Source organism: Dermacentor andersoni, chromosome 2 (assembly GCF_023375885.2).
Source record: "Dermacentor andersoni chromosome 2, qqDerAnde1_hic_scaffold, whole genome shotgun sequence".
Classification (NCBI taxonomy): domain Eukaryota; kingdom Metazoa; phylum Arthropoda; class Arachnida; order Ixodida; family Ixodidae; genus Dermacentor; species Dermacentor andersoni.
Window position 1 is genome coordinate 6131369 of NC_092815.1, and position 16743 is coordinate 6148111.

General features: G+C 48.0%; 1 protein-coding gene across 1 annotated transcript in view; it reads right to left on the bottom strand.

The window, feature by feature from the left end:
• The window catches only part of LOC126542918 (galactosylceramide sulfotransferase-like), a 168965-nt gene that overhangs the window by 95449 nt on the left and 56773 nt on the right, over nucleotides 1-16743 (bottom strand). Inside the window, exons 3-4 of the mRNA XM_072286105.1 lie at nucleotides 1762-1877; nucleotides 668-712 (exon numbers count right to left, since the gene is read on the bottom strand). Of these exons, the coding sequence (XP_072142206.1) occupies nucleotides 668-712; nucleotides 1762-1877 (161 nt within the window). The remainder of the gene's footprint in view (nucleotides 1-667; nucleotides 713-1761; nucleotides 1878-16743) is intronic.

Consider the following 16743-nt stretch of genomic DNA (forward strand, 5'->3'; position numbering starts at 1 on the left):
TAGCAAGTACGCACGCTCGCCGAGCCTGTCTTTAACGCACATCCGTCCGCTTGGCCGATGTAGCAGCGCCCGCGGGTCCCCGAGTGTCCCGCTGCTGCGCGCCCGCCGAACGGTCGCGCGTGCTTCTTCTCGCGGCGTGGCTTTGCCCCTTTCTCGGCCGACCCTCTTGCACAGGCCGCGAAGCCTGTTGCGCGCGTGGAAGGCGATTCGCACTCCTGTGCCACTTTTTTTTTCAGGCTGTGCGAGAACTTGTGAGCGTACGGAATTAGGTCGGTGCTCGTTTGCCGATCCTTCTTTCTCTTCGGTTATTTAACTATCTCTACGGCGCAACGAAATCATGTGTAGTTACCTAATACGTGACATATAATTGGTAATTGTCACATTCAAGTACTTGCTGCTTCTTCTTCTTCTTCTCCTTCTTTGTGCGATTTCTCCTTCCAGTATATACTGGCATAGACACACAGTGAAAATTCGCTGTTAGTCAGCGCACTGTCTGCCTCCTCTCGTCACTGTACTATTTTTTAGCGTTGTTTTCTTCAATTTCACTAGCCGACGTCTGTGTGCGGCTGCGAACTGAAAGAGCAAGACCAGCTCGTTCTATATTTACTATAGATGAGCAATATTATTAAACGTTGGGAGGAAAGATAACGTAAAAGCATTCGATTACCTTCTTGTAGCTGCTTGATTACATTCGCTGGGCGGAAATAGACCACTGTAAATAAAAAAAATTGAATCAAGTAATTATATTTGTGACATGTTACACTGGATGATCGTATTCGCTAGTCTTTTTTTAGTGCATGTGTTTTAGAGTTGTCTTCATTCCTTCAACTGAAACTTCGAAACACATTCGGGCGATGACGCGGCCTTATGTCAGAATCAGAATCGGTTTTATTTTTTTGTGATGATTGGAAAGATTACAAGATGTTAATATACAGAACGAGGTCCTGAAGTCAAAGACTGCAATGGGACATCCTTTACAAACTAAACATAATAAAACACAAATTACAAAACACAAAATTGTGCCTGCCAACACGTCACAGCTGTTTGTTACCAAGTTCACATAGATTCCCTCGGTGCGATGGTGGAGTTTACCTCTCCTGCTCTCTTTCTTTTCTTTTTTCTAGCGCATTATGTGGGATTCCACTTTGAGACATTTATTTATTTATTCAAAATACCCCCAAAGGCCCTCATTACAAGGGTATTACATGGGGGGACAACACAACATCATCCGTGGTGTCATGCAGTTCCGGTCTGCGCGAGTCACTGGCGAATCCAACGTTCTGAAGTAGCCGAAAAGTGTGTTTAGTACAAACTGTACAAAGGAAGCTGCAGTGAATCGGAATCTAGCTGCACAAACATTAGAGCAATAAATTAACAATGCCGAGGCAACAGCTTCGGAGTTGCATCCACGACAGTGCCATGGCGCCTCACGCTGCTCGTGTTTTTCTTTTCTCTATATCTCTTCGATTGGAAATATGCAGCTTTCCCAGCACAGCGTTCGCATTCCCGTGGTGGGATACATTCTGGCTGTCGTTGAAGAGCCCCAGGCGAGGCCAGACCGACTGAGGCACAAAGCGTCTGACAGAGGTGAAGAACTTACGTCGGGTTGCACCGGCTGACATGGGCAGGATTCGAGTCAGACAAGCTGCAGTATCATATAAATTGTGCGCACAGGAGCGAAAAGCTAGGGTTTTATTCAGCAAGCGGCACGCCGGGGAAGCACCGCTGCCAGGGCGCGTTCAACGCCGGGCGCACACTCACACGGCGACGTCTTCCCACCAGGGGGTCCGCCACGCCGCCCCGCCCAGCAGCAGCAGCAGCAGCAGCAGCGCCACGCGCCGGCGGCGCAGCCCACCGACGAGCCCTCGCAGCAGGTCCTGCGAAGACACAGGTGGAATGGTATTTTCCCTCTCCAAAATCACGAAGAAGAAGAAGAAGGTGGAATGAGGACGACATCGCGCAAGTAGTGCACGGTACACTGCGCGTTATGAGCGCTGTTTTCCTTGTTCCGCTGTCAGACCTTACACCCTCCAGCGTTTCTCAAACATTTCCAGTATGTGACCACGTTTCACGCCGCGGTCATTACCTGATAACTGCCTGCCCGATCGCTCGCGGGTGTGTTCATTTTCGATATATTTGTTCTTACTGCACACGATGCTCGAGACGTAGCTGTTCTGTGCATTGTGATACCCTGAAATAAAGATGCATTAACGCTAGTAACTCGCTTACTCTTGCGGACCGTCACGAAACGTTCGGCTTCGACCATTCGTGTACTGTCGGTGTAATCCGTCATTTGTTGTGCGTGTAAAGTGCGCATATATTCAATTGCGCGCCATTTCATTTATTCTTGATACGTTGGTGACAGAGTGGGCGTAAGCTTGCGTGCCAGTTGGGGTAGATGTATGTAAATAACGTGCGCGAAACTTACCGTGACAGGAAGCGGCGTTACTCTCTTTGTCATTGTTTAACTAGCGCTACTCACACTTGCCGACGTTCTGGGGTTCAAATCATTTCTATGGAGGTTAGCGATACAGCGCTCGCGTATGAGTGAAGTCTTTTATTCTTGGGCAGAGTCCTGCAGCGCGAAGAGCCGGCAGAACAGTTTGTCCTCGTGTAGCAGCGGTCCGTCAGCTTGGCCACACAGATTCATTCCATTCCTTAATATGCCAGTCACTATTTTCGCATCCAAATACCACACACGTCTTTAATCCACCACTGCACACTTTACAGCACAATTGGAGTACAGTGAGCTAGCGGAAACTCAGTTACATTTCCCACAGCTGATCGCACAGAAGCAAGGTAGAAGCGGGAACGGTTTCGTATTCATGCGCTGTCGCTGAGGTGACGTGCGGATGGATGGATGGATCGATCGACGGATGGATGGATGGATGGATGGATGGATGGATGGATGGATGGATGGATGGATGGATGGATGGATGGATGGATGGATGGATGGATGGATGGATGGATGGATGGATGGATGGATGGATGGATGGATGGATGTTACGAGCGTCCCCTTTCCAACGGGGCGGTGGGTTGCGCCGCCAAGCTCTTGCTATTAAACTGCATAATGTCCTAACTAGGTTAAACAATAAAAAAAAGAAAAAAAAAACACTCTGAGCTTCCACAAGCAAATTTTCTGATCCCCTAATTGCGAACTGTACTTTTGCACTTTTTCCTACTTTTCTTCCACCAATCCACCAATCGCCTCTTACTAGTCCCTATTGCGGACATGTTTGCTTTTCCACTGCTCTCGCTGAACCCAAGGGCTTCAAGGAGGCCAGTGGTGCCTAAATGGACCGCTGGGTAGACGTCTTCACATTCTAATACAATACGCTCCATAGTTTCCATAGCTTTACCGCAGCAAGCACATGCTTCTTCTTTCTTTTTATATCTCGCTTTATAGGTGCGTGTTCTAAGGCATCCCGATCTCGCTTCGAGAAGTAATGAGCTTCCCTTTGAGTTATCATTAATTGTTTCTTTCCTGATTTCGTTGTTTCCTCTTAAGTAGTTACTCATGGTAGGTTTCTTTTTCATTGCCGCCACCCATGAGATTATTTCATCCTCTCAGACTTTCCGCTTGACGTTCTTTGTTGCTGTGTTGCCCACCCTACAGGCCGCATACTTGCTGGTAAGCTTCCTAGTTCTTTTCCTCCACTGTGAATCAATGTTTCTTTTTCTACAGGTACCTCAACACTATCCTAGCCCATTTACTTTCTTCCATATTCCTCAGTCGTTCTTCATACTCAATTTTACTGCGAGCTTCTTTCACTTCAAAACTAGTCCAGCCCATGTCACCCTGCGCAGCTTCATTTGTAGTCTTCCCGTGAGCGCCCAATGCGAGGCGACCCAATGACCTTTGGTTCCCATCGAGTCCAGATTGTACCCCTGATTTAAAGCAAACAACCGCATTTCCAAAAGTAAGTCCTGGAACCACTACGCCTTTCCACATACCTCGGAGCACCTCGTACCTATTGTATCCTCATAGCGCTCTGTGCTTCATTATGGATGCATTTCTCTTCCCCTTCACTGGTATTGTTTTTTCCTCTGTTTCTGTATATCTATTCCCTTCGTTTATCCATATACTAAAGCATTTATAGTCTGTTACCCGAGGTATTTCCTGGCCCTGTATTGCCACTGTGTGTTCACTGTTTTCATTGAATGCCATAACACCTGATTTTCTAACACTAAATTTCAAACCTAAATTGTTGCCTTCTTGTCCACAGATATTAACCAGACGTTGCAAATCACTTTGCTTGTTAGCTAGCAACACAATGTCGTCCGCATAAAATAAACCTGGAAGCTGCTGCTCTACTATACTGTTCCCGCCTTTTTGTATGAGAGATTGAACCCGATTTTACTGCCTTCTAGCACCCTCTTCATCCTCACCATGTACATCATAAACAGCATGCAGTGGGGATAAAGGGCACCCCTGCCTCAGTCCCTTGTTGATATGAACTTTCTCCTCGCTCCTCACCCCTTCCCATTCAACGCAAACGGTATTCTTTTAGGTAAATCTCTCTCAAAATCTGTAGACAATCGTCAGCTAAGCCTTCCCCTTCCAGAATATCCCTCAATATGTTGCGGTCTACGTTGTCATAGGCTCCTGTAATGTGTAAGATGTAATGTGCGGCGCGTAGCCGAAAGCGCCATCTCGTTTCTATGGAACGAACTGCTCTGCAAAAAGGGTCAATAAAATTGCAAAGCAGAGAATGTAATCTATAAGTGAAACATCATGAGATGGTGCATGTTAAAAAATAATCAGCAGATTGCAAATGAAATAAGAAACGTGAGCGTAAATTTAGCACAAGAAGCTTATTTAACTTAACCATCGAAAGCAATAATTTTTTCTCGTCAACTTAATATTACAAAGTCATGCCTCCATGGAAAAAAGGCCGCAAAGCCTCTGCGGCAAACCATGTCATCCAGCTTCCAAGCTTCAGTTCTTTGTCAAAGTTCTAGGAAAACTGATCCATCATGACTGTTCAAATTTCGAAATCTTTATCAGTTCGAAATTCCAACTGCGCTGCATTCTTTTTTTTTTTTTTTGGGGGGGGGGGGGGGTGATTTGCTGCAACGCAGAAAAAGCAATCGATGAAAAAACTGTGCAGCTCTGGCTGCCCGCAGGGCCCGATGATTCTGCTGTCACGAGTATCATTGGTGAGAGTAAATATTACATGCTGGTCAAGACGACAACGCTGCCGCGATGGCTTTTCACGAGCGCTCGGCTTTCCTGACCACAATATTTCACCTGAGATTTTTGTTTCTTTTTTTTTATTTACCCTAAAGGCCCATCGGGCATTACATGGAAGAGGGGGGATATTTTAGTACAATGAACACGGAAAATTCTATGCGCGCAGCAAATATTACAGCAGTGTTAAAAATTTGGTACGATACTCCAGAAAAACGTAGAGAAACGCTTGTATAAGAAGTCCAGGTACAGTTCGTCATTTGCAAACGTGTAGAAATATACAAGACCTTTATTGCAAGATACAATACAGCAGTTTGGAAAAGCAAATACAGCAGTGTAAAAAGAAAACAGATCCGCCGTGGTTGCTTAGTGGCTATGGTGTTAGGGCCGCTAAGCACGAGGTCGCGGGATCGAATCTCGGCAAGGCGGCTGCATTTCTATGGGAGGGGGGGGGGGGGGGAGGAGGAATCCGAAAACATCCGTGTACGTAGATTTAGGTGCAAGGTAAAGAACCCAAAGTGGTTCAAATTTCCGGAGTCCCTGGCTACGATGTGCCTCCATAATCAGATCGTGGTATTGGCCCTAAAGCCCCATAATTTAATTTTAGGAAGTGTAAAAGGATTACTACACTCTTAAACTAATGTACACCCTTTGAGGTGTGTAGTTGCCACACAACGATAATCGTCATCTGTCTTGCTTGCGTTTCCTTCCTTGAAAACGCTGCGCTCGCTGGTTTCCTGTCGAGAATGCTCTGTCATGCTGATAACGGGCATGCCGTTCCTGACTTGGAAGTACCGGGATCGCCGCGTTAAAGAAAGGAAATGCGGACAAGACAGATGACGACTATTGTTGCGTGGCAAAAGGGAGTAATCTTGTTTAACAGTGTAGAAAACAAAATGAAAAAAAGTTAAGGAAAGCACGATGTCAGCTAGAAAATTACGTACATGCCATTTCACAGGGATGGAACCAATCCAGAACATTTTTGTATTTGTGATAGCGGTCTTTTGGTAAGCGTAAGAAATCGGTTCAGTGCTTGTGAAAATTTACCTGCTCTGAGTACGCGAGCTGCTGATGTCGGCAGCTGATTCCGCTCCCGACAGAGCGGAGCAACGAAAGACGGAGGTCAGCGCGGACGGAAGGTTCGTGCGCTTTGAAAGAGTGGTCGGGCATTGCAGGGTAGCCCCAAGAAATTCCGGCAGAAACGAGCTTACAATGACCGCCGACGGTAATACGAATAGCATTCAAGCAATGTAGCCACACCGGATTGCTGAAGAGACGTTTATTTAGAATTTGTAGTTGTCATTTTGAGACATCCATTGCTTCGGACATTTGTGACATACACTGCCTCCAGTATCGGCCCACTTTTCTATGACACTCGCTTGCCTATCGCTCGTGAGCATGACAGCGTGATGACAATTTTTGGAAGACGACGGTGTGACGAAGCAGGAATGGCGTGGAAGGATCGATGAAGGCTGTGTGACGACGGCATGACGGGGCGACCATTCTGAAATTACGACGACGACGGCGTGGGACGACGACAAGTGTATGACGACGGCGTGGCATTGACGGTATGACAACTGGATGACGAAGCTGGAATGACGACTATGGAAGGACCACGACGGCATGACAACGACGGTATGACAACGGATTCATGACGATGACTGTCCGACAACGGTGGCATAATCACGATTGCATGACGTACGATGACGAAGGTATGCAATGACGACGATGGAGCCACCGCTCCGGCATCACGACGACACTGTGACAACGAATGCGTGGCGACGACGGCACGACGAGAGTCAGATGACGAAGGTATACAATGACTAGGATGAAGCCACCGCTCCGGCATCACGACGACACTGTGACAACGAATGCGTGGCGACGACGGCACGACGAGAGTCAGATGACGAAGGTATACAATGACTAGGATGAAGCCACCGCTCCGGCATCACGACGACACTGTGACAACGAATGCGTGGCGACGACGGCACGACGAGAGTCAGATGACGAAGGTATACAATGACCAGGATGAAGCCACCGCTCCGGCATCACGACGACACTGTGACAACGAATGCGTGGCGACGACGGCACGACGAGAGTCAGATGACGAAGGTATACAATGACTAGGATGAAGCCACCGCTCCGGCATCACGACGACACTGTGACAACGAATGCGTGGCGACGACGGCACGACGAGAGTCAGATGACGAAGGTATACAATGACGAGGATGAAGCCACCGCTCCGGCATCACGACGACACTGTGACAACGAATGCGTGGCGACGACGGCACGACGAGAGTCAGATGACGAAGGTATACAATGACCAGGATGAAGCCACCGCTCCGGCATCACGACGACACTGTGACAACGAATGCGTGGCGACGACGGCACGACGAGAGTCAGATGACGAAGGTATACAATGACCAGGATGAAGCCACCGCTCCGGCATCACGACGACACTGTGACAACGAATGCGTGGCGACGACGGCACGGCGAGAGTCAGATGACGAAGGTATACAATGACTAGGATGAAGCCACCACTCCGGCATCACGACGACACTGTGACAACGAATGCGTGGCGACGACGGCACGACGAGAGTCAGATGACGAAGGTATACAATGACCAGGATGAAGCCACCGCTCCGGCATCACGACGACACTGTGACAACGAATGCGTGGCGACGACGGCACGACGAGAGTCAGATGACGAAGGTATACAATGACGAGGATGAAGCCACCGCTCCGGCATCACGACGACGCTGTGACAACGAATGCGTGACGACCGCACAATGACGACGCAACACGGCGATAGTCGCATGCCGAAGCTGGAATGGCGACGATGCAACGACCTAGACGGCAACACGACCGCGAGCACATACCCAGTGGCCAAAGCTAGCAAGAAATTTGGGCCACTCGGTCGACGTAAGAGGACGGACGGATGGATAAACTCAATGTGCCCAAAGTAGACAAATAATGCTAACAGCATTACTATATAGGTTCCATTCACATGACGTCACAACCACGCCGCGAGTAGCGCTGGCAACCATGACAGCACCCTCCGCACCAGCGTCCGCCATGATCTTGGCCACTTCAAGTCGCGTTCGTGTCACCGTGTGTTAGCCGTGTGCCGTGCTCGGTTTGTGGTTTAGTCGGCAGATTCCTTTTGGATTGAAAATTCCTGGTGTGTACTAACAGTCAGCGCAAGAGCTTCCACGAGCGTAAAGACGCTGCGAAGTCATGGGCGATGAGCCTGCAATCAGTTTGAGCGCATGTGCGCGAGGCTGAGAGGAAGCAGCAAAGAAGCGCTACGTAGAAAAAGTGAAGCTTTGCGGCGGTGTTCACCCACTGCTGTTGGGCATGGACGAGCTGTGCTTTGATGTCGAGCTTGTGCCAAAGGTTGAGGTCTCCGACATCAAGGATTATTTAGTTCACGCGACTTGCTACGTTACACATGAGCAACTAAAAGCAAAGAAGTCGCTCGAAGCGCACAACTACCTGACAAGCGGTTTCGTTCAGGAGCCGCAGCTGAAGAAGGTGGACGACGTCATCATCGTACGTGTAAAGGTGAGTTTGTTGAAGTACGTTTTGAATCCCGACAGCAGTCTGAAAGCCTCTGTGCTAATGCTGACGAACGCCTTACGCGCACGGAGCGGCGTCATGATGCGAGGCAGGCGTGGCGACACTGCGGTACACAGAGGAAAGTATTTAAAGTGTTTAAACGAGAAGAGAGTAATAAAACTGCACGGTTCAAGGACGCGTCAGGGCTGCGTACGAGCGAGCGTTGGCGGCTGAAAGCTGAGATCCGAAACCTAGCTCGCCGTCGCTTCACAGAAGTGATCGCGCGCTCGTTGCATGGATGCCGAGAAAGGTATGTACACACGGATTCACGCGCGCCCGGAGGAACGGAAGTTCAAGGATTCGCGCACACGCTGGCTACAGCAGATACGGCGTACACGGATCCTCACAGCACCGCGCAGCAGTGCGTTTTAAGGTTGTGATGGAATCAATTGATTAGGCGTTGGAATCGTTTTATTCGGCAATGTAAACCGCAACTCATGAACTTAAAGCATTACATCTCCCTATGTCGTGAGTGCGCTTTTCGTGGCGATGAGCAGTATGGACAGCGCGCAGCATAGCTTGTTTGAACGAGCGTTCATTGAACAAGCCCACGAGTGTGTAAAGTTGTACTGCATAGCCCACTACCTGGAGCGAGTGATGTGTCGCGGGATAGATTTAAAGCATTGTAATTGTGAATGTTTATCAGATACTGTACCCATATGGTTTAAGCAGGCTAAATCATTTCGAAGTTTCATAATTCTAAGCAATTCTATTCATTGCATTTGCAGGTAAACCATTTGCAGTCACTTTCGACACAACCACTGGAGCCATGGATTATTATTAAAGAAGACGGGATGGTGAAGGCAGCACACTGTATACGTGCATGGCGGACCTTGGTAAGGCCGTTCTCACTTAGGCGTAGTTCTTTTTTATTTGGAGGCAGCAGCTTCATTTCAAGAGAGCCAGGCATGCACAAACAAGACAAACAAATGGTTGCCACCTTATATGACCAATGTGGCCTGTGCACCAATTGCTGAGATATACTTTTCATCATCCAATGCGAAAAGACGGCGTCTCAGGGAAACAAGCACCCTTCTGCGAAGAAAAGTAAGGCTCGGATCGAGAGGCCATCAAAAGAAGAATAGGCTGCCTTCCTGACCAGTGTAAAAAATACTGGAGTTCAGTCTGCAGTGCTCTCACTCACAAAGGGTTATTGCAATGACTTCATTCCGTTGTCTCACAAGTTTTCTGTAGCTGTTCTTGGGGAGCTGACCCGTATCAAACCAACGACATGGGACAACATTCAAGAGGAGCGCCAGATGTTTGCACAAGCGTTCACTGTAGAACCGCAGGTAAGCAACACATTGCTTTTGACATCATGCAAACGTAATAGCTTGGTGTGCTTAACAAGCTGTAGCGTAGTGGTACTCATACGATAGCGTACTAGTATGCAATTTTGGTGCGCCTGAGCTGTGAAAGCTGCATTTTCAAAGAGTACAGTTTACTGGTCAGTTAAGGTTTCCGTAAGGCACGTAAGGAGCATGGAATTTATGCATTCCTTCAGGCAGTTTTTTGCTAAAGTATTTTTCTTTAATGTTGGCGTAAGGGCTTGTGCCTGTTAGGTAAAGGGTAGAATGGCAAAGTACTTGTATTTTCCATGTCAGTGGTCAACATGAGTGATGCCAGTTCATAAACTTGTTGCATTACAACAGCTTCATTGTTTGAGTGGCCTCTGTTTTGAACATGCAGGTACGTCAGGCTGTAGAGGCAGCAACAAAGCATCAGTCAGCATCTTCTGTTTGGTTTGCATTCCGAGAAGGAAGGGTGACATCATCGACCGTGTATGCAGCCTGCCGAACACCCATATGCAAGCCGTCCGTAAGCCTCATCAAGAGGATGTGCTATCCCGAAGAGCAGAAGTTCTTTTCAGCGGCAACCAATTGGGGGGAACAAAAAGAGGTAGTAGCCAGGAAGGCTTACATCTCGGCAATGACTGGGAAACATGAGAAATTTGTGTGTCATAGCTCTGGCCTACACATTTCTGCAGAAGCACCCTACCTAGCCGCCATCCCACATAGCTTGATTTCATGTGAATGCTGTCACGATGGCGTGCTAGGAATTAAGTATCGCTATTCAGCAGTCTGTGTGGCCGATGTGCTGAAGCAGAAAGGTGGCTGCTTGGAGCTATGTGATGACAGTGCACGACTGAAGAGAAACCATGCATACTTCTACCAAATACAACTACAACTCTACGTGTATCAGCGGCAGTATTGCGATTTCGTTCTGCGGACACCATCAGACATTCTGATAGACCGCATCGCTATTGATTTGTCTTTCTGCAAAGAAATGACGGAGAAGTCCAAAGCATTATTTGAACAGGTTTTGCTCTCGCAGCTTTTCTTTAAACACTGGACTACCTTGCCACAGCAAGAAACAATGCTTACATGTGATGAAAGTTTAGCAGACAGTGAATGATACTGTTACTGCGGTGGTGCTGAAGACGGTGAAATGGTTAAGAGTAGTGGCCGACAGTGTCCTAGTAGATGGCTCCATTTTGCATGTGCAAATCTGAAACGTCCACCAAAGAGCAAGGCATGGTTCTGCCTAGCAAGAAAAAGCAGCAGCCTTAATCAGGGTACATTAATCAGTCGGCAAGGGAGCACACAGAATGACTTGGAAGCACGTCACACGCACACACGTGGCATGTCCAACTTGTCTGTACTTTTCTGCAATTCGAGCACTCGTAGAGGGAAAATAACTGTTCCAAACTAAGACTATTCGGTGAATTACAGTAATAGCATATACTGAACTCAATGAAACGGCACACCAGACTTGCAGAGATTAGTCAAGGCAGAGCATACTGTCACAATTTTGTCCAGTTGTGTTACCGTGTCTCCACGTATAGCATCACAAGTTCGATTGGAATAATCGAGAAAGAAATTACATACTTCCGACGCAACAGCTCAATGACTCTCTACATGTATGCGAACATTGGCTATATTTCGTGTCTTCCCCTCCCAGGCTGTGAGCTGTTGCGTCCCTTTTGTGAATGCTGGCGCAATGACGTGCACAATGAATCCCTACGGCATCGGCACTAGTGAAACCTCGATCCGCAAGCACAGTGTCTCCTGCTAAAAGGTTGTTTAGAATACCACAGCGCTCGGTCAGGAGCTTGTCGCTTGTACGCCCAACCCATCCATTAGAGATTTAGGTGATGGAATCCTGAGGTGCAATTCCAATGAGATATTTTACAGTATTATGATGCTTGTATCATGACCACGTCTGACAGCGTGGAAGAACTGAAGACGACCGTTCTAGAAACACTTCGAACCAGTCAATTATTACAGCCACTCTAGTTCCAAATGCTCTATGAAAACACATGGGCATGGTTAGTTGAAGCTCCTCCCGATTTGGCCACTCCACAAGTTGGCTCAGGCGTATGTGCATGACATCAAGCCAGTGCTCCAAGAACCTTGTCACTGTGGCTTGGCTGACCTAGAGAAAAAAAATGCATCAGTGCTCACAGCTGGAGGTATCATGTTACCATTGTAAGATTCTTTACATCTCTTCAAATGCTGTTTTATGCAATGCATAACAATGAGTATTTTTCTGCAAAACATTGTCGCCTGGTGTCTACTAGCGCCATCACGTCGTGGCCGTCAATTGATACATTAACATCGGCGCTAACAATCTCGTCTGTCGTCAAATCATCCGGCTGTATCGGCTTCTCGTTCGACGGCAATGAGGGTAAGCCACCACTGTGGCTACCTTGTGCATTCCTTTTACTAAAGCACCCATCTTGATAAGCTCTAAGCGAGTGTCAAATTACATTTACACTACGCAAGTATGTACGTTCATCACAGCAGCTAACGAATCACAAAATACTTTCATTTATGATAACCATTCCACAATCTTTATAGTGCGTTTCTGGCCTTGCTAAAAACTTGCAGCGATTCATAATGCGCAAATATTATCGCGAGAACAATGCTTTATTGTTGCTCGAGTTGTAGGAGAAAGCAAAAGCAAGTAAAGGGCATGCCATACCTGCCCTCCGCAAGATCTGTACGGTTTATTGCGTACCCTAACTTGGTGCCCAGTCTGGATTGGTCTCGTCCATCAAACAAGATGGCTTTCCTGCAAGTTAAAAAAATACAGGCGCGCATGTCAGCACCGTGCCTTGCAGGAAGATGTCAAGGTCACAGAGAAAAGTCCAAGCGACAGCTTTGTACAAAAGACGTCGCAAGCGAGCTTAAACAATTCAGCTGCACCCGTACACGCTGACAGCGAAAATTAACGTCGCCCACGTCAATAAAACGGCGTTTACGAAAGCGTGAATATCCGGAGTACCACAAGTTTAACTGCCCTTTTCTAAGCTGCTTGGTGACGCGACAACACACACTTGCTCAAGCCTAAAATGCGTGGAGGTTAAACAATAGAGTTGCGCACGCGGGCAGTGTACATTAACGCCGCCTACGTAAATAAAAAAAAGCGGTTATGCAAGCGTAAACATCGGAGTACCACAAGTTTTAACTGCCCTTTTCAAAGCTGCTTGGTGATGCGACAGTACACACGTGCTCAAGAATTACTATGTGGAGCTGAAACAATTAAGTTGCGTCCGCGCGCGATGGCAGTGTACACACATTAAGGTCGCCTAGGTCCATAAAAAAGCGGTTATGTAAGCGTAAACACCAGAGTACCACAACTTTAACTGCCCTTTTCAAAGCTGCTTGGTGACGCGGTAACAAGCACACTCGTGCTCAAGCATAAAATACGCGGAACTGCAACGTTTAGAATGTAAACTGGCACTTACCAGACATGAAATGAACACCGTACACTTTGTAGTTGGGAGAATTTCTGTCCATGTCAGCGCGACGAATGCGGCGAAACCACTCGGCACGAAGCCTTTCGGACAATTCTTGCATCCTGCTGCATTGGTTGTAGATGACTGAAGGCACTCCACAGAACTTTACTTCGTTTGTATTCTCGCTGTTTTTTCGCCACAACTTATTGCTGCATCCATAAACCGCGCAATTTACCATGATTGCTGCGACTCACTGCTACTGCACTCTCCGCGAACTGACGAGCGTGGCCAAAATCATGGCCCACTGGAAGCGGAACCATAGAATAAAGAACAAACTTAGAGAAGGGAAACTGTACCTTCCGCCGTGGTTCGAAAATAAGCAGCGGCAGCGCATGGAACTTACTTTGGGGGACGCCAGATGAGGTTGCTCAAACCGGAAGCGGAAGTGCACATTTTTTTTTTAGAGCAAAATTCAATATGGCCGTTTTTTGCCGGTCGCGTACGCTGGTACGCGCCGTGCTTGCCCTGCAGGCTATGCGGCATGCCTCAATGCCTTCGCTGCCGCGTAGGTGGTGCGTTCTAATTGCCAAGAGCCTCTACTGACGCCCATACAAACAAGCCACAAGTGAGTGAACAGAACGCGCGACTTTATTGGCAGAAGACAAGCAGTGTACATTCTCGTGCAATAGCAGAAATAAAGTTTGCATGTCGAGATACGCTGGAATCATTGACGCGAGCTCGTAAACGGCTCACCGTCGTCGTCGCACGTGGTGGTCAGGTTAACGAGCAACAACCAGCAGCGGAAACATATTGGACAGAGTGTGCCACTTGTTTGCAGCGACAGTCACCGTTAAAAATGCCCAAATTGCATTGCGAAGCAATCGGGAGACGTAGGCATCTGCTGCCGCAGCCTACACAGCGACATGGGCTACCCCAGATTTTAGCCGTTCACTCCTTTCCAACCTGCACGTTTCTTTTCTTTCGGGGGCCGCTAATGTGTGGCTCACACTTGGTGTCTCACATTGTCTCACTATGGACAAGTCGCTTTCGTGGGCATCGCCTCCATCAGCTACTATTGCGGGCCTTTCCAACCATCTGGCTATAAACTTCATACGCATCGGACTATGTAAGCACGTATGCTGGTCTCCGTTCATGCCTAATCGCGGCCGAGAAAGGCCAGAGGCACAATTCGCCCATTGCTGCAGCAGGAAAGGGCGAACGGGGAGCACGAATCACGGTGCATGAAAATTGGGAGCCTATGTCGCTGTGCAGGCTGCAGGAGCGAATGCTTACTTCGAGAGACTGCTTCCCAGTGCAACCGACCAGGCCGCAATATTCTAAAGACATAACACTGCGACCATAACCAAGTGACATAACAGCAAAATTAAACAGCAATCAGTCACCGCATGAGGTTCAGACAATACATTATACATTGGCGACGAACCATATGGCAACAGTGAGCATTCACATACACGGGTCTCTTAGGGTACATTGAGCTGCCTACCTACAGGCGTAGTGCCTGCCTTCGTCGCATGTGGTGGTCTACTAACGAGCAACAACCAGCAGAAGAAACAGATTGGACAGAGTGTCCCACCTGTTTGCGGCGACAGTCGCTGTTAAAGATGAGCAACTTGCAGTGCAAAGCAATCAAGTGACGCAGGCATCTGCTGCCGCAGCCTACACAGCGACATGGACTACCCATCATTTTAGCATTGACTCCTTTCCAGCCTGCATGTTTCTTTTCTTTTGGAGGCCGCTAATGTGTGGCTCACACTTGGTGTCCCACATTGTCTCAATATGGACAAGTCGCTTTCGTGGGCATCACCTTCATCAGCCACTTTTACGGGCCTTTCCACCCAACTTCATACACGTCCGACCATGTAAGCACTTATGCTGGTCTCCGTTCATGCCTAATCGCGGCGGAGAAAGGCCAGAGGCACAATTTGCCCATGGCTGCAGCAGGAAAGGGTGAACGGGGAGCACGAATCACTGTGTGCGTAAATTGGGAGTCTATGTCGCTGTGCAGACTGCAGGATCAAATGCTTACTACGAGAGGCTGCTTCCCAGTGCAACCGACCAGGCCGCAATATTCGAAAAACATAAAACTGCGACCGTAACCAAGTGGCATAACAGCAAGATTAAACAGCAATCAGTCACCGCATGAGGTTCAGACAATACATTATACATTGGCTACGAACCATCTTACGGCATAATGCTTGCCTTTGTCACATGTGGTGGTCTGGTAACGAGCGACAACCTGCGGTACAAACAGATTGGACAGAGTCTCGCACCTGTTTGAACCAACAGTTGCCGTTGAAGATGAGCAACTTCCATTGCGAAGCAATCAGGTGACGCAGGCATCTGCTGCCGCAACCAACACAGCGACATGGACTACCCGGCATTTTAGCGTTAACTCCTTTCCAACGTGCACATTTATTTTCTTTCGGGGGCTGCTATGTGTGGCTCACACTTTGTCGCAATGTGGACAAGTCGCTTTTGTGGGCATCACCTTCGGCAGCCATTCTTGCGGGCCTTTCCACCCATACGGCTATCAACTTCATACACTTCGAACCATGTGAGCACATATGCTGGTCTCCGTTTTGAGCAAATCATGGCCGAGGTAAGCCACAAGCACAATTTGCCCATTACTGCAGCAGGCCAGAACGAACGGGGCGCACCAGTTACGGTGTGTGTATACTGGGAGTCTATGTCGCTTTGCGGACTGCAGGAGCAAATGCTTACCTCGAGGGACTGCTTACCAATGCAACTGACCAGGCCCCCACATCTGAGAAACGTAACACAGTTACCACAGCCAAGTGTGGCAGCAAAACCAGATTCTGCAATCAATCACTTCACTGTAGCTTGCACAAAGACCCAGGCTATCAAGGAAGAGGAGCAATCATCAATGAGACTAGGAATATGGAAAATGAGAAAGCTTGCATTCAAGAGAGAAGCCACTCTGCTCTGCAAGCATTGAAGGCTAAAAACATCAAGAAAAGTAAAATGGTGCATAGCACATGTGCATAGGTTAATGCAAGACGCATGCCGATGCTGCATCAGCTATTTCAGGAGAGGAATTGCGCATGACAACATACACTAGAAGATACTGCTACAGATATGTTAGGCTGCTAGACAGTGACTGGTATTAAGTATCAGCGAAGAATCGGTTGACCTTTATATTTGGATGAGGATG